This window comes from Perca fluviatilis, chromosome 7, assembly GCF_010015445.1.
Source record: "Perca fluviatilis chromosome 7, GENO_Pfluv_1.0, whole genome shotgun sequence".
Taxonomy (NCBI): domain Eukaryota; kingdom Metazoa; phylum Chordata; class Actinopteri; order Perciformes; family Percidae; genus Perca; species Perca fluviatilis.
In genome coordinates this window covers 22,705,417-22,732,531 of record NC_053118.1, presented here as the reverse complement: position 1 = coordinate 22,732,531, position 27,115 = coordinate 22,705,417, and the positions used below count along the sequence as shown (strand labels likewise).

General features: G+C 40.9%; 1 protein-coding gene across 4 annotated transcripts; it reads right to left on the bottom strand.

The window, feature by feature from the left end:
* Positions 1-90: 90 nt before the first annotated feature.
* On the bottom strand, positions 91-22,393 carry zbtb7b (zinc finger and BTB domain containing 7B). Of its 4 annotated transcripts, none has more exons than XM_039806268.1 (4): positions 21,886-22,393; positions 19,737-19,842; positions 3,344-4,419; positions 91-3,220 (listed from the first exon to the last, which is right to left on the bottom strand). In XM_039806268.1, the coding sequence occupies exons 2-4, from the start codon at positions 19,836-19,838 to the stop codon at positions 2,593-2,595; spliced, it is 1,806 nt and encodes a 601-aa protein (XP_039662202.1). In that variant the 5' UTR covers positions 19,839-19,842; positions 21,886-22,393; the 3' UTR covers positions 91-2,592. The 4 variants fall into 4 exon arrangements, with proteins under 4 accessions (XP_039662202.1, XP_039662201.1, XP_039662200.1 ...); XM_039806267.1 differs by having other exon boundaries at positions 21,867-22,392; XM_039806266.1 differs by lacking the exon at positions 21,886-22,393 and adding an exon at positions 20,761-20,891.
* Between the last annotated feature and the right edge of the window lie 4,722 nt (positions 22,394-27,115).

Below are 27,115 nucleotides of genomic sequence, written 5' to 3'. Positions count from 1 at the left end.
CTCAACAACTCTTTAATGACCAAATTAACTACTTTTTACTAAAGCCTTTACTAAAAAGGGTTGTTTTGTATAAATTAAACACAGAAAAGATCAAGCTGAGATATGTTTATTTATTTTCTTTACATTTATTGAAACAAATGATGGGAAAATTAATTCATACCTCTGAAAAGGTTCCACTAAAAACTGAAAGACAAAAATGTATCCCTGATAGCGGGGTCTCTACACAGACCAGACCCCATGTCCCCTCACCGAAGCCAAGAAAACAAACAGCTCACAAAGAAACACACACTTCACAGCTGGCATCAGTTAACCCTCATTCATTCACAAAGCTCCGACTGGGAGCACAAACACCCTTCACGGATAGTACCAACTGTCATACTGCCATTCCAGTAGGACTGGTTCCAGTAAGGCCAGGAGTTTACTATCATACCTATTATTTCCCTATTTTTTAATCTCATAATAGGTTTAATTAATTTGGTTTTCAATCATCAAATCATACAAAATCTCTTATTTTGAAACTACTGGCCTTACGCTTACATGAAGAGTGTCAATCACCCGACAGCACCAAACCATTCTTCCCATTTTATATTGTGTATAATCACTTAGTGCATTGCTCAAGATTTCCTGAGAGTAGTTGCAGCTCAAAAAAAAAAATCTAAGGCAACTTCATCCCAATATATAATATATTGACTATAACTCTGTACTATTATGCACGAGGAAGATTATTCTATGTATGCAGGTTTTAAAGAAGTATTTCAATCACAATCTTAAATGGAATTGAGAGAGTTAATAGACTAGATATTGAAGGTCAGACAAAAAGGCTTGAAGCTCTCAAATCTCATAGTGCAAATAAACTGGAAATTTAAAAAAAGGTTTACTACACAACAAGGAACGGATAGTGCACACAGAGTCAGACCAGCATGACTGCTACAGCAGGTTCTGACGACATGGTTTTCAAGAGATTTGGAAATAAAAAGACAACTGCTTAACCGTTTAAAACCATTAATGATTGCATTACACCCTGCAAAAGGCCTTAATGTACTGGTCCAGGGAAAGCATGATGCAAACTAAAAAGGTTTTTGGTTGAAGATAGATTAACTCAAATGATAATGGCCCCTTTAGAACAGCAGTGGCCGATCTGTAGAACTGCCATGTTAACATGTGTTACACTACTATACATGTTAAATTAACAACAGAAAAGCATGCTGAACATGTCAAACAACAAGTCATTTTGTGTTCCAGTTTCATCGAAGGTTTTAAACCCCCTGACTTCTTCTTTGCTCTGTTCCCTTCTCTCTATCCTGGAGGATGGAATGTGCCTGTATTATTGCAGTACCTGACAGGGTTAAATGTGCAAAGAATGCATTTGAGGAAGAATCGTCAAAAGAAGACACACAGCCCATAAAAAAGGCGTTAACTTATATGGAAATGTTGAGTCAAAATCTTTATCGCAATGCAGCTTTTTCTAAGACTTGTGATCTGTGTCCCACCCTTGGATTTGGTCTTATAAAAGAGTTTCAGCAGAAGAACCATAATAAATAACAATAAATAAATAAGTACAGAAAAGGGGGAATGCCAACTCTTTCATCCCCTCACTTTTTTTTGCCCCTTTTCCATATTTCTTTTCAAACAAGGAACCCAAATGAGTGCATTGATAATCCACAGCCTTTGGGAAAGGAAGATATGTCTTCAACATAATCAACAGGAACTCATTGACCCAGACTTTGTCTATTTTGGTCAGGCATTTAACACAGAGCTCTACGGCTCTGAAACACTCAAACATGGAAGCAGATTCTTTCTCATGGCTATCAAAACAGTTGGGAAGAGTCTTCTCTTTAAACCCAACATTGGCTACAATTCACCTCTCTCCTCTCCTGTTAACTTAAGACTTAAGAAAACAGTTGAACTAAAAATCTTTGGTTTAAGCACCAAGTCAAAGCAAAGATTACCACTAACAAGAAAAGACACAACGAACATTATTGCTGACAATGTACAGAATTAGTTTGATTAATTGCACTGCCTTTCTAATGATAACCACCAGAGGACAGCGGGCACACAAACTCATTCTTGTGATCTAGGAGCTATGACTTTTGAATTGCACCTGCATCAATACATTTGTGTTGTAACTAAAATAAACTTCTTTAAAGATCCCTTCATGTCGCAGCTCCGGATTTTAGTTTGCATAGTGAAAAGCATCCCAGTTACCACACACGCAACACACGCATGTCCAGCTAGAAAAATCAAACCAAACAGCTCAAACCTGAAATACATAAAATTAAACAGCAAACGAGAAATAAAATCTAAAAAGACAAATGAAATCAAAATGCAAAGGGCCAGAAGACAAACATTTAAAATATCTAAGAAAACCCGTTTTCCATTTTTTTTTCTTTTAATAACATTTAGTTGTTTTTTATTTTTTTAAGCGCTCTCTATATTGGAGCAGAAGGTCATTAGTCCAGCCACCTGAGTGAGATTTTTTTTTACTGTGGATGCTTTACCACACAGACACGCACAGGTATACACACACACACACACACACACACACACACACACACATACACACACACACACACACACACAACCCTCTTTTCACTATTCCTCCTCCTCCGCTTCTTCTTCTCCAATTTCCTCTTCAACTTCGTCAGCCCATCGGTCCTGCTGCGCAGCCGGCGAGTGGGTTCCTCCTGGATCTTCTCCCTCTGCCTCTTTGCCCCCTCGCAGCTCCAGACCTCGCAGGAAGAGCTCAGGGTAGCCCGCCAGCCTGTGAGGCCCAAGTTGAGCCAAAGCCTGAAGGGCGAGAGACCGCTCCCTCTCGTCAACTGGAAACATCAGCGGGGGGCCGACACCGGATCCACTCCCGCCATCTAGCATCGTGCGAGGGAGAAACGCCGAGGAGTGGGCCTGTAAAGACAGAGCCTCCAGAGGGTTGGACTGCTCTCTCCCGCCTCCTTCCTCACTCCCATCCTCCCCAAGCTCAGCCCCACGTCTGGGCCGGCGTGTGCGCAGCTCCAGGCAGCTGTCTCCCTTGCGGTGACGCTGGAGGTGGTCCTCTCGGGCAAAGGCCTTGTGGCAGAGCGGGCATTCGAAGGGCCTCGCCCCACTGTGGAGGGACAGGTGGTTTTTGAGGTCGTATGAGTGGAGAAACCGGGCAGGGCAGTGCGGGCAGGGGTAAGGACGCTCACCAGTGTGTTTCCTCATGTGGATCTTCAACTTATCATTCCTAATAAAGGGAAAAAAGGGAAGATAAAGAATGAGGGGCAGAAAAGAAAGAGATAAACATCTACAAACACACAACATCAAAACAGTTATTTGTGTACATATTATATGTGAGAATTTTCTGTACCGGGTGAAACGGACTCCGCAAGCAGAGCATTGGAAGGGCTTCTCTCCAGTGTGTGTCCTCATGTGTCGGGGCAGTTTTCCTGCTCCATGGATGATCTTCTGACAAACAGGGCACTGCTGGGGCGTCTGAGACTTCCTCTTCCTCCCACCTCCCGCTGCTGATGCCGCCGCTCTTTGATCAGCTACAGAGGTAGGTAAGGAGGTGCTTTCCATCAGCATACCATCGTCGCCAAAACCCTCCATGTCCTCATCCTCTGACAGCTTGTCGTTCAAGGGCGGGACAGGAGGAGGATGGGCTATATGGGGGCGCTCATGCAGCCAGTGAAAAAGCCCTCCATTTAGTGTGGCCCCTCTACCTGGCTTTCTGATCGCACTGGAATCTCCGTTTTGCCTGGATTTGAGGCGAAGCTCCTCCTGTTCAGGGCTCGGAGGCTGGGTAGACGGCAGGGAGCGAAGGCTGTCGGATGCAGGTGAAGGGTGCGAGACGGGAGAAGCAGGTGGTGGGTTCAAAACCGAGGAGTTGAAGTGATGTGAACCAACTTTTTTCACCTTCTTTTTGTCCGTTTTTCTTCGGGACCCTCTCTCCACCCTGCTCTCTCCCCTCGCCATCCTCTCAGTAGCTGTGTGTTGGGCTCTCTGTTCCTCTGCCGTCTCCCCCTCCGCCTGAGCCGTCTCCCCCAGGATGTCTCTGCACGCGTCAGCCACACACTGGATGCCCAGAAGCTGAGCCCCTCGCAGCACATCTCTCATCCCAGAGCTGGGGATGGTCAGGGTGGCAGTGTAGGCAAACTCCAGCAGGGCGTCCAGAGCGTCGGGGGCCACACAGTCCAGCTGGCACACGCTGAAACCTCCTCCGCCCTCGCCGCCCCCCTCCTCTGCCCCAAATAGCCGGCGGAAGTAGAGACTGACAGCGGCCATGACAGAGCGATGAGTTGGGTAGCGTGCCCCGCGGGACGTCAGAGTGAGGTCACAGAGTAGTCCTGTCCTCCTCTGGTCATTTAGGTGGGACAAGAGCTCGTTGCTGTGCTCCGGGAAGGGGATCCCAATCAGACCGTCCTCTCCTGGAGACATTGCCACCTGTGTGAACAAAAGGGGAATATAAGGTAAGTGGAGGAACTGAGGTCTGAGCAAATCACAGTTTTGTACCTGTCACAATCTGCCTTTAATATGAATAACATTTATTTTCCTATGAACTTTATCATTAATTTTGTTCTATCTTTGCAACATTGAAAGAATACCCTTCTTCTTTCAGAGAGCTTAAAAGTACCTAAACGTAAATCTTCTGTAGCGTGACTGACACAAGGAGTTTCTTTAGTAGGATAACCGCGTGGGACAATTAAAGGGGGGGTGTTTTTTTTTTCTTTTTTTTTTTTTTTTTCTTTTTTTTTTTTTTTCCCTTTTTTTCCCCCCCCTTTTTCCCCTGTCTTTTTTTTCAGATTACTAAATCAGGAGGCAGCGATTTTGGCCAGTGAGATGGGGGTTGGGACACCAGAGGACAAATGCGATGGAGATGACAGAGCCAGCTGCAAAATATAACAACAAGAAGATGAATGAAGAAAAAAAAAAAAAAAAAAAAAAAAAAAAAAAAAAAAAAAAAAAAAAAAAAAAAAAATATAATCATTACGGGGGGGGGGGGGGGGGGGGGGGGGGGGGGGGGGGGGGGGGGGGGGGGGGATTTTTTTTAAGAAGAAGGATGCCGGTTTATGCAATGTGCTGTATGTGCTGTAACCAAAGGGCAGTAGGTTAATTCCCGTGTGAAACCTTTATAGCATTAGCTGTTTGATTAAAATAACTGGACAAGACAAGAGAGGGACAAATGGAGGAGAGAGAGAAGAAAGAAAAGCAAGCAAGGGACAAGGAGGAAGTGACAGGCAAGAGTGGGTGAAAGGGGGGATTACCAGTGATAGCACGAGGAAGGAAAAAAACAGCAAGAAAAGAATTTATGAGTGACTGAAATAAAAGTACGTCACTCACAAATTTGATGTGCAACATTTACAGCACGGTCAGTTACTAGATGTCGTTTATTTCAATCCATTCTGTCTTTTTTTTAACCCAGTAAAGCCGTTTTACGAGCAAATTTATCGACACAGAGGTACGAGTGTAATATCGTGCTGCAAGTCGACAATAATTTTCTTTATGTCTCTTTGTGAGACATAACGAGTTCTGGCGGAAATAAGACCCATCAACTCCCTTCTTTGGCTCCCTAAGCTCACACCTCACCCAGTCCACACTGTACCTGCTCAATAATATCTCTCACACACACCTGAGCAGACCAGATTTTCCACAAACAACTTCCCCTCCAGATTCCCCCTCCCTGCCCATCATCTCCCTCCCATAGCAACCGGCAGCCCCCTGGCCATCCAATAACAGTGTTCACACAGTGCCCTGAGGGCTCTGCACAACGACGGTACATCCACCTGACTAACCTGCTCCAAAACACACCCTATTAAATACACACAAATAGGCACAAGAGCGCGCGCACACACACACATACACCTACACACATTGCGTGCCAATCTGTGGCTCCCCCCACCCACTATTGTTAGATTTAACCTGTTCTGTGACGATCTTAACGCCAGCCTATTTTAAAACACATACTTGTTTAAATGTACTCCACCCATTTAATGGGAAAAAAAGAGAGTAAAAAGTACAGCCAATTAAATAAATACCTCTCACAAATTTGCCGGTATCAAACCTCCCAAATGTTCTCTTTTTCATCCCCTGGACAAATGTTAATCCTACCTTCCCAGTCTTCATGGGCATGGGCACAGTCAGCTTGAGACGAGGTAGCGTTTGTCTCATGGCATCCATCTTTTTGCTCTTTACAACTCTTCTCCCTTCGCCGTCTTTGAAAAGAGACTTTTTTTTTCCTTTCCTATTGCCTTCAACCCTTAGACGTGTAACTTAAAAAGGTCTGATCTCTTTGTCAGAAGTCGGGGTTAAGCGTTCATCCTTGGGGATGTCTACCTCTTTTGCACATTCTGTCACTTACTCTCCTTCCTGTTGTATCAAAAAAGGGTGCACGCTGACGAAGGCAGATTCGAGATAACCCTCCCCCCCCCTCCAGGTCGCCTACGCGCCCCCTCTCTCCAAAACCCAACGGCCCATTTTCCGAACACTTTCCGATAAACACCATCTCCTCGTCGACCTCTCCCTGTTCAGAAAGAGGCCAACAGGTAGATGGGGAGTAGCGTAGCTAAGGTCATGGCAGGACTGCAGATGATCTAGAATAAATAACCTTCAGGCTTCAGACCACACACATTAGTTGAACTGGTTTGACAGGAAGGAAACCGGCACATGCAACCAAAACACCTCAGAAATACCAATATGTTTTTTTTAGTCAACTCACAGAATGTCAAAGTTAAACAATCATGTAAGAACCAAAATCATATTGACATTATGAGTCATATTACACCCAGGAACAAACATTCAGGTAGGTGCAATATGAGTTAAACCATATTGCATCGTACCGCAGAGACAAACTGGTGCAGTAAGCTCTTTCTTTGAAACCTTAAACTCCTCAGAGTGCTCTTTATAAGATAACACCATGGCCTCTACAACAGATATTTACTGTTATTTTTGCCAAAGCATTTTCATAAGAGTTATCTCTACAACTTGAGGCAACAAGGACGCCATGTGTTGTGGCAGCCGCTGATACGAAGAGTGAGGAAGTTAGGGGCATGTGCTTGCTTTGACTCTTGCACGCACAATTGTTTTTTGTACATTTACACCATACTAAAGAAACTATTTTGATAATGGATCAATCATTTAAGCCAAAAATCCTCTGGTTCCAGCTTCTCAAATGTTAGGAGTGTCTGCTTTTCTCTGTCTTATATGATTGTAAACTGAACATCTTTGGGTTTTGGGATAGTAGATAGAAAGTTGCGATGGGACATTTTTCAATATTTTCTGACATTTTATGGATAAATCTTTAGATGAATCGTTAGCTGCAGTCCTACATAATACACAGATGTATAATAAGATGCTGGAAAAAGCATCGAGGGTGGGAAAAAAAAATTCCATTAGAAACTCACCACCTAAGCCTCTGTAGGACAAAGTGTAAATGCATCCCTTGACCTTGTATGCGTACAGTTTGTCTCATTGTAAGTAGACACAATAACCAACCTGAATGTCACATTTAAGGATCACAATCAAAAGTTAATCATTGTTTAATCCAATCCACAGGAAAACAGGATTGTTGCTGACAATTATCATGCGCATAAATACACAATATGTCACGTTTTGCCCAATTTCTGAAATGCCCTCAATAAGCAAAAAAGTCGCTAAAACGCGAAACCCAGAAATCTTAAACAAAGCAATGCAGACAAGTGAGACACAAAGGGGTTTCAGGAGGAGCACACAACAACGCAGGTTAAATTTCCGGCACAGAGGAGAAAAAAAAGAAAAAGCACCATGGGTGGTTGGTGGTTCGAGCTAGTTATTTTAGGCATATTCCATATTCTTTAGAACACAGGCGTGTTCGGAAAATTGCAGAGAAGTTGCAATGATTCCCATCAGTTTTCTGTCTGTCTGTGAGTCACTTAATACTGACACATCATGACATGCACAACCACACACACAAACTACACACTGTAGATCCTCTCTTCTCCTTCCTTGTCACCTTGTTTCTGTTTTATGTTGCTAACCAAGGACATGTCTGCATAAGCTGCCTAATCTTGCAACACATTGTTACTAATGTTAAAAGCAGCCCACAGGCAGATACCACAAACACATTTTGTCTTGCAAACAAAATAATGTTAGTTCACAAGACCACTTTCAACTACGATTATGAAACATAATTACATCATTGTAAGTTTGTTCATGTTAATTAGGGATCAGTACCTTAAAGTCAAATAACTGATATCACTGTGTGCCCTAAGGTGTGTCATTTGAAGTCACCACAAAAAAAACATTTTATCTCTCGAAAATCTGCCATTTTTTCCATTTTTTAATGCATTTAACGCTAGAGTTAAGATATCATCCTTCCAACAATTGGCACTTTTCTCTTTTTTTGGTTTTTGTTCTCACCTCCCACTCTTTTGTCGACGGTAGAGGAATTCACCTCCTCTGCAACTCTACGGTTTCCTCATCCCTTGCTTTCATTATGTGCACACGCTTCCTCTCTCTTAACAACAAGGATTCATTTGTTACCTTATTAAAAAATAATGATAACACCTAGAGATGTTTAATCATATGGTCTTTATCTAACTGTCAGGCCAAGTGTTGTGAACCTAAAGCTGCAACTGTAAAAATCAATGAAACATGTTTCGAAAAGAATCCACCGAGGATTCGTTTTTACTGAAGAAGGAAATGGAAACTTAAATCCACCATTACTGTCCACTGCAACGACTTGGTGTAACTCCCAAAAAACTTTGACACAAATTTGTGTGGAGGCCAGGAAAATTACAGCACCAGGATTGACCAAACCTGCACACAAAGATGTATTCTTCAGTAAAAAAGCAGGTTACAGTATCCATCTTCTATATCATGAAATCCCTCTGTACACGCTCACAGTGTGTGATGACTGGAACTAGAACTGTTATGTTATTTTTATGGGTCTTATTTTCCGTTAAAGGCCGTAAGTTTTGCCAGTCCACCTCAATTATATCAGGCTCCAGCGCTAAGGGGGAAAATATGACTTTATACTATTCACAGAAAACTGCGGCTGAGAGGGAGGAGAAATTTTATGAATTCTGATGTCAGATGTTTTCCAAAGTGCCTGTACATGTGTGTGTTTGTAACGTGTGTGTGTATGTTGGTAAATGTGAGCATTTATGGTTGGTTGCATGTGTTGTGATGACTTTCTCACTACTCGCAGTACTTAAATAGCCGAGAATATGGATAATTCTTCGACTTTAACAAAGTCATGAATTAAAATTTAATGTGAAAGGTGTAAGAGTGAAATTTTCAAAAGCAGACGTTTTTTTTAGCAACAATATTTTGTGTTTTTATGTCCCAAATGTTATGTTGCCTGTATGGAGATACATTTCTAAACATTGTAGCAGCTCAAATACATAAAACAAATGTACTTATTACAGTAACATGCTCACAAATAAGGAGCAGTTGTCCATTCTATTCAGCAAATCATTCAGATAAAACCACTCCTTGAGACATTATTCATAACCACAACATAACAAAACTACCACTGTGCCAGAAAAACAACAAAGCGAACAAACACATGGAAAGTAAAAGCTCATACCGTTTCTCCTCCACACACTCGTCTTCCTCTCACCACTTTTCTTCTCAGAGACAGATGTGATTTTAAGGGTTAAGAAAGTTTTCACCCTCTTTACACCTCACTTATTTGGGGTAGTGTGGTGCTGGGATACCTTCTCTGAGGAAGAGTAGGGGAGGAGGAAACAGGGGGGGGATGAGAAGAGATGTGAGTACACACGTCTGCCAAACCAAAGCTGCACTCAGCCCAGTGGAGCACTCTTACAGGACTATCGAAGTGCAAAACCTTCACGTTTAAGTAACAAATATACCCCAAAACTACACAAGCTGACACATCCAGGTCTTCTAAAATTGAAGGTCGTCTTTACCAGGACCTAAAACACAAGCTCCACCCGCTCTGCGTCCCAACAGTTCCCTCCGGACTGAACATTTGCATCCTACCAGGAGATATAAAAACAGATGCAACCGGGTAAAATTTGAATCTGCATTTGAATTTGTCAAAGACAAGACTTGAGACGCCATCATGATAATTCGAATGATTGCACCCTGCCATGACAGGACATAAAGAGGAATTTAAAAAAGGAGAAGTCCAGTAGACTACTGAGAAGTTCTGTCTTTTATTAAAGAAAGACCCTGCAACAGAGCCCTCCTTACTGTAACTGGGGCATTATATGGTCTGTGTGTGCATGAACGCATGCGCACATTGTGGTCTTAGTTCCAAGAACACATTACATTATTCATTTGGCTGGCAGAGCAGAGGCCCTTATCCCCTCGCCCTCACACACCACAAACTCTCCACTGCGAGCTACAACAGCAGCCAGTTTGCATGCCAGACCTGAACACCAATGTGAATCTACAGGAGGATTATCAGCTTATCAACACATGGGACGAGAAATTTGGGTGCACATATATACAGTCTGTCCCGTAATATTCACCAACTTCTCACCTGAAGTTTATTTAAATAAAATCTAAAGTCTTTTTACATAAATGAGCTTTTTTCATCAAATATCACAGTATGAAATTTGTATTTTTTTGTATTAGTAATTAAGAATATTTTGGGGATGAATATTAAGGCTTTTTAGAAGATATTTTCTTATTTTACTCAGTTAAATTACAGCAGAGAATAATTATATTTTGTTGTAATTTAGCCTTTAAAGACCAGGAAAATACAGAATTTATGCTGCAAATCCCTATAGATTATAGTGATATATTACCCTGTCAAACACGACATACTGTACCATCAGACTCTCATTTATTGTTTTTGCAATTCATTGCAACTAAAGTTAAGAATGTTTCCTGGCAATTTTGCTCACTAGGCTCCATGTTTGAAGTTTTTAAAAATGCAGAGTGGGACCATAATAGATTTTTCTGCCCACTTCTTTGTCATTCTTAAACAATGTAAAAGGTACTTCTTCCTTACAGCTTTTGATTCTGAAGAATCAAAAGAACTTTATGTGACCACTCTGAAACTGATGATTCAGTAAAGTTATTTCCCTCTAAAAATGAAAACAAAAGAATTTAGTGCTTATTTTTTCTGAAATGAGTGTAATGTGTAAAATGTCTGTCATGTTTGTCACTGTGAAATTAGGAGACAGCAGGAGTAGGAAACCTTCTTTCTTTCCATTCTCCATTTAAACTTTCCTTACTTCCTTCCATTCTCCTCTTTCATTCCTTCCGAGTTTCCCTCCATTCCTATCTACTATTCTCTTTCCTTTTCACTAAGTGTTTCCATGCTCCTTCTAATCACTCCTGTTTCTCCCTCCTATTCTCTACATCTCTCACATATGTCCATTCCTCCTTCAAATCTTTCTGTGTCTTTCATTTCCACTGTTCCACTGCGTTCCACTTTTTTTTTTTTTTTTTTTTTTTATATTTTTTATATATATATAAAGGCTTGCTCAAGTGTCATGTCCTCTCCTTTCCTTTCCATTCTCGTTCCCTCTTATTCCTTTATTTATTCCATTTTTCTCCTTCTGTTCATCTCCATATTATCTTTTTTTCTCTCCTCCCTGCGTGTGCTCTGTGTCAAGTATGGCTTCCTTTCCTGTCTCCATCCATTGTTTGTTTTATTCTGTCTGTGTGTGGTCTCTGTGTGTTTTCTTTTGTGTATGTTCCATGTCTATGTCTTACGTTTGTCTGTCTTCTTCTGTGTGTCTCTCCTCTGTCTGTGTGATGTGTTCTGTCTTCATATATCACACTTGTTACATATGTTCTGTTCTCTGTCTCTTATATGTGTACATCTATGTGTCTCTGTGTGATGTATGTGTGTGTGTGTCATGCATGTGTGTGTATGTGTATGTGTGTATGTGTGTGTCTGTGTCTGTGTGTGCTGTGTATGTATGTGCATATGTATGCATGTATGTATGTGTGTTTTGTTTTTTGTTTTGTTTTGTATGCATGTGTATGTTTCGTATGTGGTGTGTGTGTATGTGCATGTGTGTGTGTGTTATGTGTGTGCATTTGTGTGTGTGTGTGCATGTGTGTGTATGTGTGTATGTGCGTATGTGTATGTATGTATGTGTATGTATGTATGCATGTATGATATGTATGTTGTGTGTGTGTATGTGTGTGTGTGTGTGTATGTGTGTATGTGTGTGTATGTGTGCATTGTATGCATGTGTATGTACATGTGTGTGTATATACATGTATGTGCATATGTGTGTGCATGCATACGTGCATGCATACTTGCATGCTTGCATGCATGCATTACGTGCATGCAGTTCATACACTGTTTGTGATTGTTTAGGGAAGTAATGTTAGGATTTAGGTTTCTGTGACATTTCATATTTTGATTATTGTTTGTCATTTTCTAAAATGTTTTTGCTGGATGGTTTGTTTGAAATTGAAATAAAATGTAATAAGTAATTCATAAAATAATATATACCCATAAACTGTGAAGAACATTTATTAAGTAGCCTCAGTTTTTTCCAAGCCTGTGTGTGTATGTATGTACTGCTTTTATATATATATATATATATATATATATATATATATATATATATATATATATATATATATATATATATATATATATATACACACACACACACACACACATACATGTATGTATGTATGTGTGTGTGTATTGAAATGTAAGCATCTGTGAATTTACAGTTTGACAACATACCAAGAACAACCAACAATATAATGTAATCTAATTCAATAGCGCTATAATTACTATAAATCCCTTTCTAACGCTTAAAATAACATTTTTTAAACTGCTTTTGAGGCCGCACTCTAATTTTATCCACTCAATAAAACATGCAACAAAACAATCTAACACATAAATACACATAAATTGCTGATGCAAAAATGACCGTGGAACTGAATCTACAACTCTAAACTCAAAAGCAGCATTTTTTTTTTTTTAAAGGTTTTGTTGCCCTACAGACACACAAAAATCTCTAAATGTATGTACGTGTATGTAAGTGTAGATTACTGTGGGTGCACTCATGTGTCTGTGTGGGTAAGTCTGGAGATGTTAGGAAGATACGACTCTCAGTAGGTTATTTCTTCTTATTAAGAGCGGCTGTGGCTCAGGTGGTAGAGCGGTTCGATCCCTGGCCCTGCAGTCCCATGTTGAAGTGTCCTTGGGCAAGACAGTGAACCCCAAATTGCTCCCGATGCTGCGCCATCGGTGAGTAAATGTGTGTGAATGTTTATCTGATGAGCAGGTGGCACTTTGTATGGCAGCCTCAGCCACAGTGTATGAATGGTTCCTTTTACTATGTAAAAGCGCTTTGAGTAGTCGTCAAGACTAGAAAATGGGGATTGTTTTGGAGATGAGGTGGTGGGATGGGGTAAAACAAAAGATGGGCATTTACAGTATGATGTATACAGTTTCTCAGCGTGTATTCAAATAACTACTCTGCCTGTGAATATCTTCATGCAAAGAATGAAAAAAATAATTGCAAAAGAAATGTATTCAATATGAATGAAATGTCTTCAACCAAAGAAAGATGAATGGTGGCTGCAGAAAAAAGAATCAGTTTTTGAACTGAGCTTTTTAGTTTACACATATCTGTTAATAAGAACACATTTAGAAAAACATAAAATTGTTTCTGTGCATGTGCTGTGTCTTAAGTTGCCACATCACTGGGAGGGTCTCAACAACTGCTGCTGCTCTCCTACACAAATGACGTCCCGCTTCAGAGAAAGATATTGCAAAAGCACTGGACACACACACACACACACACACACACACACACACACACACACAACAGAGAGAAATGTCGCAAAACTAACTGATCTGATCAGTTTCCTCTTCCTGTGCTCAGTAAAGATGGTCGGCCACTAGAACCGATGAAGAGATAAATGGAAGACAAAATGAGAGAGAAAAAGAGCAAAAACAGCTCTGACAGAGATTCAATAAAAAGCTTTTCTGATCTTTAGAAGCAGAGAGAAGTAAAAAACAAACAAACAATTAGACATGAGTGAAAGATGTGTCACCTTTCAAGTTTAATGGCATGGTAGTGAACTACTCTTTTACTGGAATTACAATCCATGAATTATATCTGACCTTCAGAATAACTTGGACCGACTACTGTGGTGTCAGGAACCAGAGAGCTGCGTAAGTGCAAAAACGACAACAGATAACGCATAACTTCTCTTCCTGATGGACGTCTCATAGTGAAATCGTGATTTTCTCTGTCAGTCTGAATGAAGGATGTTTGACGAGCATTTCTTGAGGGGAGGATAGAAGGAAAAAGTGATAAAAGAAATACTATTTGATTACATAAGTTTGGTCTATAAATCTGCTGTGTCATATGTCCTTTCTGCAACAATAGTGAGGTTTGTTTTTTAAATAATTACAGAAGTTACTTTTTTTTTTTCAAAAAAGGGATGGTATGCAGCCTTTTTGGAATAAAAGCCTCCATTTGCTGCTGGATTTCCCCTTTGAACATTACACATGAAAGGGGTCAGTTTCAACAGCAACGACTCCCCCTGCCTGCTCATGTTTGGGTGTTTATTCTCACTTTCCTTGAAGTGTTGTCTCACTGTACCTATTTATGATAACCGCCCGCTCAATGTGTACAGAAACAATTGCACTGTTACTCGAAGAGCTGAATCATGATCACTCCTTCAGCCTGTAGCTTTTTTTCGGCCTGTTTTCTCTCTCTCTCTTCTCTGACTCTTTACAAGAAGAAGAAGAGTCATGGCCACCTGCCAATTGGTTAACGCTGGGTGGCGTGGGATGCGAGGCTGGTGGTCGAGAGCGAAGGAGGGCTGTCAAATGCTACAGAAACTCATGACTGAAAAGAGGAAATGGCAGATACATAACTTCCTCTATTGACACAGATCGAGTGGGGGCAAGACTCAACTGTAGTAGCAGCAGAATGGATTACGGACACCATGTAGTCACCCCTGTGCCATTACTGCCTCAATGTGGGGAAACAACTGCCATATATGGTGAAAACGCGGTGTTTGTGCAGAGGTCAAAGGCACATGGTCATGGTTTATGCACATGTTTAAATAAAGGGGACTTCCAATCATAAAACTAATAAGTTACAGCATTGAATAATTACCATGACTGAAAATAAACCATCGACCAAAATATATTTTTCTTGAGTAGCGTAGCCCCACTTCCTGCATTGGATGACACACCAGTCTGACTGCAGAGGTGCAATTTCTCCTTGTTTGTTGCGTGAACAAAGTAAGAGTAGGGAATAGAGAGATTTTCTCGGAATAAAGGTTGTTGCAACATAGACAAAAAGCCTGAGAAAAAAGGTGAGACACCTTCAAATATTAGGGGCAAAGTTAAAAACTTTTACTTTTTTCAACTCCCATTCTCCCTCCCCCGTTCTGTCTATCTCTCCCCACCTTCCTCCCACTCAGTCGGTTTGTATGAAACTGAAAGACCCATGTCTGAAATGGGGGAATTTATATGGGCTCACATGCCCTAATTAACGCATTTCCTGGAACCGTGTGCATGCATGTTTATATATATATATATATATATATATATATGTGTGTGTGTGTGTGTGTGTGTGTGTGTCTGTATGCATGTGTTGGAAGTGTGCGTTTGTGTGTGTGTGTGTGTGTGTGTTCCTCGCCTGACAGACCACTCAATGTCACTTCCCCCTACCCTCCAGTTCACGGACACATGGTTGTCACCAGTCATACTCCAGCAAAGCCAGAGTCACATGATTTGTCACACCAACTTGCCCATCACACACACACAAAAATTCTAACCCGACTCAAATGAAATACAAGTGTCGATGACTATACTTAACATATAATAATTTTTTACACGAAATGTCAATCAAACAGAGGATTGTACACCACTTATTCATCTGCTCTACATTTGTATTAAAGTATTTTAATATAGGGTTTAGCAGGAGAGACATTTCCATGTTGACTCTAACGATGATTGGCAGTAATCAGGACAAAGGCTGGTTTGTAGTTGTTTTATAGCTGAAATCAGTGCGTTAAAACACTAAAAACAATGCATTACGTATGGTTGGAGATGCTCTTTATGCTACAATGAAATCTTCAACTTCTACACAGTAAAGAATATATACACATTCACATTAAAGACAAGATATTCTTTGGAGCATTTTGTGAAAGATTCTCATTTTATGGTCTTCTCAGTACGTTTATGATCATTTGAAGAAAGGAATATCAAAAAGATGTATTCCTTGCTTGGTCTAATGTTGTATGAGGTCCAGCTTTAAGTGCTGAACCCTGGAAGTAAAATAATGTTTTGAGCCATAGGTTTCCTCTGTTGGACATTAACTAGAATTTGAATGACATAAAAAAAAAAAAGTCTGTGCATGTAATATGCTTTATTAATTATTTATGAGGTAAAACAAACCATTACATTTGCTATCAATAATTTGTATGTTCTCTTATAAAGTACATTATTAGTTACAGGAATCAGAAATTGAGATTTAGGCTGATCAAAAAAGAAATGATTTAATTTAATAATATCCAAATTCATTTTTTTCCCAGGTGCATTTTAATTGCATGTTTTTAAATTAGCTAGCATAACATTACCCTTATGCTAAAGAAGCTGTTAATGTTGTTGGCATTGGTATTGCTATATATATATATATATATATATATATATATATATATATATATATATATATATATATATATATATATATATATATATATATTTAATAAATAGATAGGAGAAATGTGTCCTGGTATTACTCTTACTAACATCAATACACACGACTCTAAAGCTTCTCAAAAGCAGTGTTGCTTTGTTGCGATTATATCACATACCCAAAACTAGAGTCAAGAGACAAGAGTGTATTTTTGGCTTCATTCCCGAACTTTCTTTAAAAGCCAATTGCTGTTATAGAGCGCAAGCAGCAGGCAAACTACAGAGGAGTTAACTTCTAGGTTGCCTATAAAATATTCAACTGCCTGACCACTTTATTCAGCTCACATTTATTCCAAGGACAATGATGTTTTATGAAACCCCTTCTCTCTAGCCATCCTATAAAAAAACAATGTTTAATGTTGTTGACCCCCACAACAATGTGTTTGTGGTGTAAACTGCGGTGTGACAGGCTGAATAAAACAGATATGGATTTAGCCGTTCTGGATGATTCGTATCATTCGTATACGTCTCTTCTTTGTGTTGCTCAGACAAATACAATCAAATGATCTCCATCCACTTATCATCAATAATTTAGAAATTACAATCTTTAATGTTTTATTACATCACTAAAGTATATTATAACACTAAAACTGTGCATTTAGTGTGGTTAAAAATGCTCTTTATATAATATAAATGTTGACTGGGTTTGTTTGATTTGGTTGAAAACCCCAATGACATCTAAAACTCAATGACATCAGTAAAATTATATTCATGTTCACATTACTCCTCCTCATGCTTAGGATAGGTTAAATGCAGGGACTGAATTGTTGTTCTGTACTATTGTATGTTATAAATAAAGTTTCTGAATAAATAAAGTTTCTTCTTATTACATGGTTGATCACATGGTTGATTGCATTTTTAACAAGGGGGTAAGCCAGCCTCCACAAAGCGTACCTTCTATGGAGCCATTTTTTTGCTAACAAGTCATCACCCGCCGTTAGCATCCCATTGACTGCCATTCATTTTGGCGCCACTTTGACAGCGAATAACTTTACATCTGAAGCGTTTAAAGACTCTATTTGTCCATTGTTTATTTCTAAAGAAACACAACAATGTATAAAAGGCTCCATTACCTTGTACCTCACGTTATGGCTCCGTAGCAGACGCTTTTGCGACTTACTGTCACATAGTAGAGGAATTACGGTACAGTACAGGAGAAGCTCGCAGGCAGTTTCGACTTACATGAGCTGTCTAAGTTTAATTACTAATGTTAATTAGCATTTTAGTTAGCAATAATTAGCCTGTGCCCATGTTATCTCCTTACATATACCTACACTCTCTGTCTCTGCAAGATTGGGAATGATTGAGATTTCTCTTGGCTCAGCTACCAGAAGACTTCCAACTTTCAGACATGTTACTCACGTCAAATTTACGTCTTCAAGCTCAGTTGGAGGCTGCGCAGTAACGCTCAGCCATCACCGGAAAAGTGCTTCTAATATACTTCACTGGTCTCCGTGGAAATCTACGGTGTCACATTGTCCATTTATTTAACTGTCTACAATTTTTTATGCATAGCAACAACAAGGTGAAACAACTTCACAAATGTGCAAAAAGTTATGAGATTCAGCGTTTACAGTGATTTCTGATTTATTTTTGTGCCTGCAGGAGGCGCTAACAATCATAAATGTAACGTATACATTTAAGATGAGATATGTATTTGATAACAAAAAAGTATTTTTGGAGAAAGTCCAGTAGAATAACCAATGTGATCCATAGGAAGGTGTAAAAATAGCATGTCACTTTTAAGGACATTTCATGTGTTATGTCTACGCATTTTAAGCTTTTCGTAAGTTATTTAATGCCCCATTCTCTTTCCCAACTCGTCAGTTGGTAGTCAACGTTGTGACTACAAACAAACAAACAAACAAACAAACAAAACTACATGGTTATGTTTAAGCAACAAAACTAAGTGGTTATGTTTAGCAAAATGTCATGGTGTGGGTTAAAATAAGTATAAGTTAAGTAGTCAACGTAGGGCTGGGCAATATATCGATATTATATTGATATCGTGATATGAGACTAGATATCGTCTTAGATTTTGGAAATTGTAATATCGTAAATGGCTTAAGTGTTGTCTTTTCCTGGTTTTAAAGGCTGCATTATAGTAAAGTGATATCATTTTCTGTGTTACCAGACTGTTCTAGCTCTATTATTTTTACCTTTAGTCATTATATCAACATTACAGAAGATCATTTATCTTAAATCTCATTGTGAAGATATTTTGTTAAAGTACCAATTGTCAACCCTGTAATATCGCTACAATATCGACATCGAGGTACAGTATTAGGACAAGAATATCGCGATATCTGATTTTCTCCATATCGCCCAGCCCTAAGTCAACGTAAATAAATTAACATTGACTTTTGGTTCCACACGGGACACAAACAGCGGTCTCCTGGGTTATAGTCCTGTTTGTTTGTTTGACCCATCCATTCGCCCACCCCATCCTTCTCCCTATGCGGACTTTGCCACTCTTTAGACTATGTCACAATATAAGTCAGTAGAGACTAAATCACGCGAAAAACAAAAAATGTGTAGTGATAACATGCAAAATGACTTAGGAACTTGGCGTGTTATTCATATGTTATTTGGGGATACCAATCTGGAATAACATCACATTTTGCGACCAATCACCCCAATATGGTCCCACTGCATTGGTGCCACTGATTGGTTTCCCAAAAGTTTCTTAATTACATCACTATGATTCAAACGTCGTTGAAGCTCGCACACTTGATTTAAATAAGAGGACAAAAGTCCAAAAGTGTGTCCGAAAGTGTGCACTATTATCTCCACTTGTACAATTCATCACATCACATACAAACATCTCTGCCCTCTCCTTGACAGCATGGCCACCTGTGACTGTGGCCATTTGGAACAGGTATTAACACATTTGCCTTTAGATGTGTTTGGACGACAGTTTGTACCAACTATTTTGTTTGAGGGATACCAAACCATTAAGATAATCTTTGTCCCATTTTGCATCCATGGGCTAAGGTCTTTTGGGAAAACTTACCAAAATGTTTGACAGCATAAATAAAAGTGTGTTTGAAAAAGATAGGGACTTATTGTATAACATACACAGTAACATATGATGAGTAATTCCTACCTCCGGTCCATAAACCCAGGAGAAGATGGGTGCCTGCTTTCTTCGGCCTCTCACTCGTCCCCCTCCTCTTTGGTCCTTTGCCCGGAGATCAGCAGAGGTCATACACCTAAAGGAAAAGGCACCAAAGTGTTTAAAAAAATGAACCTGATTTGATTTGAGTGTTATTCATCAGAAAGTGGGGCTCGCATTCACCATTTATGTTAAAAAAGACATGATTAACTGATAGAGTAAACACAAAGTGCTGACTAATTGAGGCACTTGTTTTCTTCTCTCTTGTAAAATAGGTTAGATTAAGTTACAGTGCATGTGAATACACACACACACACACACACACACACACACACACACACAAGCAATCATATGATGCAGATGTAATTTGGGGTGGAGGGGGGGGGGTTCTTGTAAAAGAGCAGAAATAAAAAGACAGAAACCGACTGCTTCCTACTTTGACTTCTTCTGAAAATAAGTTCTCCAACAGTCAGTGAGGTTGAGAAAGCGCACACACACACACACACACACACACACACACACACACACACACACACACACACACACACACACACACACACACACACACACACACACACACACACACACACACACACACACACACACACACACACACACACACACACACACACACACACACACACACCCCTTTAAGGTGAGTGTGATTAACTGCATACTGTACTGTAGAGTTCCACAGCTCTCTAAGAAAAAATAAATTAGGCAAGGATATGGAGAATGTGTCTGAAGTGCAGATTCAGACTAAAAACACAATGATGAAGCGTCAGCGGGGAAACAAGAGATATCAGCAACGAGAAGCAGGCCTGTAGAAAGCAGAGCAGGACAGAGGTCGTGTCAGGACAGCGGGAACGAGGGATGAAGTACAGATGTCTAATTATGTTGCAGACAAAGTTAGGGCAAACAGAGCTGCATTAAGAATTTATTTCAAAACCCTGATAGCTCTTCCATATGTGGGTAGCCGTCCTAGCACAAGAGAGCTGGTTGGATGTCCACTCACATGATGGCATATGCAGGGAATGAAACAGTGAGAAAAAAAAGAATACAAAAAGGACTTCTCTTCTCCAAACTGTTGTCCCTTCGGTCACAAGCTCAGGCCGTAGTCAATGTGTAGGCCCCTCAGAGGCCAAGAGGTGAGCCGAAAAAAAAAAAGCTGCGACAACACCTGAGCCTAGAAGGCATAAGGCATTAACTACCTGCATGGACAGCTAAAGATTTAACCAAACAGGCTGTGCCCAAGAGACAGGGAAACCAAACCCAAGCCAGTTGAGCTTGTTAGGCCGGTCTGTCAGAGGGGCGAGTCAGCAACACATCTACCTCTGTAACACACACACACACACACACACACACACACACACACACACACACACACACACACACACACACACAACACACACACACAAAAGCCCACTTGCAGGACAACCCTCCCCACCCATGAGGTAACCAAGCCTGAGCATATCCTATTGTAACAGTAACAGGATTAAAATAAAACACTGGGTGCGCCATGGAGAAGAGGATGATGATGATTAACAGACCACTAAAGGGAGATCATTTAGGTGCAAGATGCTAAAACCAACAGATCCACTGCGTGCTCTGCGTGCCCACGAGCAGCGGAGAGGCAGGTGATGTGCGTGAGAGCAGGTTAGGTTTTGGATGTCAGCCGGTGTTCTCAGCTATAATTAGCAGCAGTCTCCAGAAATGTACCCGCCGACCCTACTCTCCCTCTCTCACCTGGCCGCCGACACACACACACACACACACACGCACACGCACACACGCACGCACGCACACGCACACACGCACGCACGCACGCACGCGTCAAAACACACAGCCTGTACGTTTAATTTCAAAGCCCAGCTGAAAAGCGCAGTGTCGGTCTAATAAAGGGGACTTAATGCAGACGGGAGTTAGGCTACCGAATAGGCTACCTGTGACGTGGATAGTCCTCCCGTGACCCCGATCAGAACCGGGGAGGAGAGAGGCTATAGGTTGTGGCAAGCCGGTGCTGTCATGGCAAACAGACATGCTACTTATCCTACATGACGTTTAACTTAAAGGTGTGCTTTAATTTGCATTCAAATGACAGCAGTCAGGTGAAGCAGTTACCTGAGTGCCGGTGTGTCACCTGTTTAGACTCGTCGCCTCCCACCTGACCGTCCTCCACACTTCCTGGATTATTCCGTCCCACCCTGCCTAGCCTACTTCTTTTTCTTATTATTTTTTGTTTCTATCCTCACAGCTCTTGTCTTTTCTTCTCCACCGGGGGGGGGTCACCGCTGCTTTCGTCCTCAGATCGACACCCGGGAGGTTTTAATCCTCGCCAAATTGTACGTCGGCGTTTTTCTTGTTGGTCCTCTCGTCTCTTGTCTGTGCAGACCGCCGGCTCTCTGGGCTGCTCTGACCCCCTGTGTGCTGCCTCCGCTGGCCCACTCCGACTCCAGCTCCTTCTTTCTGAGAACCAGGAAGCGGCTTGCCCTACTTACACCCAGTCGCGGATTGGCTCTGGCAGGGCTGGAGAAGAGACCGCCGGGGTGGGCAGGGCACAGGGGAGGGAGGTAGTGAGGGAGGGAGAGAGAGGACGGAGGGGGTCCGACTCTGATGCGATAGGCCAGAAGCGGTGTCTGTCGCTGTGCCGGTGGCGGAGGGAGGAGAGAGGTGGGCAGGTTTGGAGACCCCGCTCCTCCTCCTCCTCCTCCTCTATCCTTCGGGCATCACCGCGCATAAGTGGGCGGATTGAATGATAGCCTATCTGCATATTGCCTACCTGTCAGATGCAAAAGCATTTCAGTTGAAAATACACTTCTGTCCCTCTTCCCCCTCCTCATTCACGACTCAGCAATATTCCCTTATAGGAGCCATGTGGAGGGGACCACGATGGAAAAATGGAAGTCCGCCTATCCTACTGCATAGGTCTATAGCCTACCAACTCCAAACGGGTGCTGGACTGAGGCAAAAAGATGATTCATGTTAAACGGAACTTATTGTGTTAAATGAAACTCTCACAGAGGATATGTCACATCCAGTGTGAGGAGCAGCAAAAGGGCAACACCAGGGACTTTTTAAAATGACTTGAATCAGAGAAGAAAAAAAACATTGGCTATAAACTGGTCTAGTCGTCTGCTAAAGAGAAAAAAGTAGTACCCTGTTTATGAACCTTCTTCTTTCCATAGAGAGAAAAGTGACACAAGCACAGACACTAAAGCAGCCCTCATTTCACTGCTACTTTTTTTGAACACTTACCTAAATGCATCCTGTTTGAAGTGGTTATGGGTATGGGAATCACCTCGCTTTTTCAAAGTTTAAATCTCATCCTCTACAGTAGCTCCAGGAGTGTGTGTGTGTGTGTGTGTGTGTGTGTGTGTGTGTGTGTGTGTGTGTGTGTGTGTGTGTGTGTGTGTGTGTGTGTTGGTGGGTTTTCAAGTGAGGGTGCAGGAAGTCTATATATAATTTTGTGGTGAGCTCAACCAGCCCACCTATGACCACCCCCCTAACCTTAAATCTCTGCTTCTTCTGCGGTTGTGCTGCCAGACAAAGACGTAAAACTATATGTGCACCACATGTTCCATAGATGCAACTGATTGTTAGTTTGTTATAAAGCGGTGGTTCCCAGCCTGAGGGGTCACGAGATGATAAACAAGATAATAAATAAAATGTGCTGCTACACTAATACTGTTTATTTTTCTGACTTTTTTAATACTGTTTTTTTATTGTGAAATGTTGGATACTTTCATCTCTCCAGGCCTCTAAAAACTATTTACATGAAACAATCTGAAAACCCTTTGAACTGGAACAAAATATGCAACCTCCTGTGCCACTGCCAAGTTGGTCATGAATAGACGTTGCTGCTTTAAAAGTTGGGAAAGCATGTTTGAAAGTATAAGTACTTGCAGAGAGACTTCAGCCTGCTTGTAGATGAATGATTTGCGGATTTGGCCTATATCAATCCAGTGATTGAACTTGCAGGACAAGTATGCACATATTGTTGCTATAACCATATAATGCAACACTGTAGTACGATGAGGAATAAAATACTCATAAGTGTGAGATTTTAGCCGCTAAAACCCTCTGTCAGTCTAGCTTATTTCCACCCCATACCCAGAGTACTTCCCTCTGAGTCTATTTCAGAGCCAGAATGACAGGCAGTAATTACAGTCCTGTTTATCCCCCCACCTCTATTCATGGCTGGTAATCCAGGCTGGTCTCATCAATACCCTTCTCCTTGCTCCACAGTGGCCTCTCCTCTTCAGGTTCTCATCATCTAAATGTCCCTCCTGTTCTCTTATGTACTGTAAAGTACATACTTAAGCAATATAAATGGTGCTATTGTGCAAGTTGCTCCTGCTTCCTGCTATGTTGATGTGATCATTAGAGTGTTACTGCCATCTAGTGGTCACTGTGCAGGCAGCAGGCATTTTGTCTGCTCAACTGAGGCCTCCACTACTAAACTACTCTATTTCTGCACTGTTGAAATGTAGAAACATGGTCAGAGCCTCTCTTCTGCCCCTAATTAAATATCAGTATAATTACCAAACAGCAAAAACCCTCTATCCACAGCTACAAGGCAATCATCCTCTTACTGACAAATTAATGCTGCTTTGTGAGACTCAGCAGGGGCTATTCACACAGTGTGCAAATAATAATGAGTGTAAATCCAGCATTTAATGCCTCTTAACTCGCATGCATGGACTGAAGGGCTGTTAAAAACCCCTTGGACAATAATGAGAGAGGAGAGGTAAAATACATGTGTGAGAACATTACAGGAAGGGAGGGGGAGGCAGGTGAATCAGTGAGACTGCAATTTGCGCTCATATTCATTCAGAGATTTAAGTGTCCCCGTATTCACAAGCTTAACCTTGGATGTGAGTGTGTCAGCCCTCTGCTGAGAGCTACAGGATTAGTGTTGGGGATCCAGAAGCAGCAGCAGAGCTGAGACTGAGCGAACCGTTTTTAACCATTCAAGCAGTCGCTAACAGAAGAAGTTATTTGATTACACTCATTGTTGAAGTTAAGTAGACAAACCTCTTGAGTCCCAAATCCTGTCAGATCACAACAAGTCCATGTCTGATGCAGGGTCGTGTCCAAGACGAGTATCAAGTGGTGCTCAGTATCCTGATAATCTATCCAAACTAAAATAAAATGTACAAATTAAAGGATCAGTTCACTCAAATTACTCTAATGACTACTTACTTCACTACAATTCAGAGGGAAATGTACTTTTCACAGCTATATTATTACTAATTACTTTTACGATTAAGATTTTAAATTACAAAACATATGATCAGCTCATGCTTTATGCATTTTAAAGTGCTCATATTGTGCTTTTTCCCTTTCCTTTATTGTGTTATATATCTTTTTTGTGCATGTAATAGGTTTACAACGTGAAAAAGCCCAAAGTCCACCCCAAAGGGACTTACCATCTCTTAAGTATCAAAAGTAATTTTCTTTTATTAAATGTACTTAAGTATTAGAAGTAAAAGTAAAAGTAAAAAAAACGCTGATTATTAACTTTATGGCCAAAGGTGTGCAACGTTATCTTCATCACCACCGTCGTCGGGGTGGTCATCATCTGTTACCATGGTAGCAGAGCCTGCAGCAGGTGCTTCCATGACACTATCAGTCATTATGTGTCCTCCTCTTCTTCTTTAGTTTTGGCCTATGTTTTTTTTTTTTTTGTCGCTTGGCAACAAGGTCACCAACTGCAATGGAGCATGCATTATCTTGGCAATCTAGGAGCAATGATTCGCAAAACCTGTTTTTTTCCAGTGTAACAAATTTATTATTAAATTAATTCTGATTTTTATTTTGTAGTGAATAACTAAGATGCTTAGGGGAAATGTAGTGGAGTAAAAGTATACATTTTATTTAGGAAATGTAGTAGAGTAAAATTAAAGGTTTCCGGAAATATAAATAACGAAGTAAAGTACAGATACGTGAAAATTCTACTTAAAGTGATGGTTCGGAGTAATTTCACCCTAGGGTCCTTTGCACCATGACCTCGAGTCAAACACCCCCCCAGAAGCTTTTTTCACCTGGGTCGAACATTGGGAGAGTTAGCGTAGAGTAGCGTTATCAGCTGAATAGCTTAGCGCAGGGGCTAATGGATCCAGTGATGTATCTTGTAAATGACCCCACTAATAATGCCCGAAATGATACCAAACTTCTACACTAGTACAAACAGGTTATGCACTCATAAAACGATGGATTGGAAAGTTTGTAAGTACACCAGAAGTTATTAACACTTGCCTGCTCTCTTCTGCTCTCTTCTGCTAGCTGCTTAATCATTAAATTAATAAATATTTTTGTTGCATCTCTTTTCGGTGTTGTAATTTGTAGCAGCAGCAGCAACAGAGAGCAGAAGAGAGCAGGCAAGTGTTCATAAACTTCTGGTGTACTTACAAACTTTCCAATCCATCGTTTTATGAGTGCATAACCTGTTTGTACTAGTGTAGAAGTTTGGTATCATTTCGGGCATTATTAGTGGGGTCATTTACGAGATACAAACGTGGGTCCATTAGCCCCTGCGCTAAGCTATTCAGCTGATAACGCTACTCTACGCTAACTCTCCCAAGGTTCGACCCAGGTGAAAAAAGCTTCTGGGGGGGTGTTTGGCTCGAGGTCATGGTGCAAAGGACCCTAGGGTGAAATTACTCCGAACCATCACTTTAAGTACAGTAGTGAAGTATTTGTACTTTGTTACATTACAACACTGCCAAACTGCTAGCGTGGCACGCCCTCATACATAATGCTTCTGATTGGCTTGTAGTGCTGACCTAGGTACTGAGCATGTGCGACTCCCAACAAAGATGGAACAGAAGTGAGATGCGTCACTCTGTAGCTAAAACAGAGAGCTCAACACACAGGGTGAAAAGAGGAGCTGCAGCAATGTGCAGTACAACAAAAATATGGTGTTTTTTGAAAATTAAACCATGTAAACCTATTGTGATATAACCTCTAAATACAATTATGTACCTGAAAATGAGCATAATATGACCACTTTAAGCTAGAGGTTCCCAACATGTTTTGCTTTACAATAAGAGAGTGTCTAGTGGGCAGTGGTGGCCCAAAGGTTACCAGAAAGGTTGACTGATCAACCCCCCGGACCAGCAGGATAAATCTGGGTGGATTTATCCTGCTCCCCCCCGAATAAATACAAGGTGAAAGTCTGCTCTGCAAATGTCCAAAAGTTCCAAGTCATCAACATTTAAGTTTGAGTTGAATAAAAAATATTTGCTACGTTGTCAGTACTTTCATACATCCTGCCTGTGGTTAATGTAACTGCATAAAAAAAACATGTAAACAAGACAGAAACACACATGCAAGCACACAAACAAGCTCATGCAACACACTCAACAAGA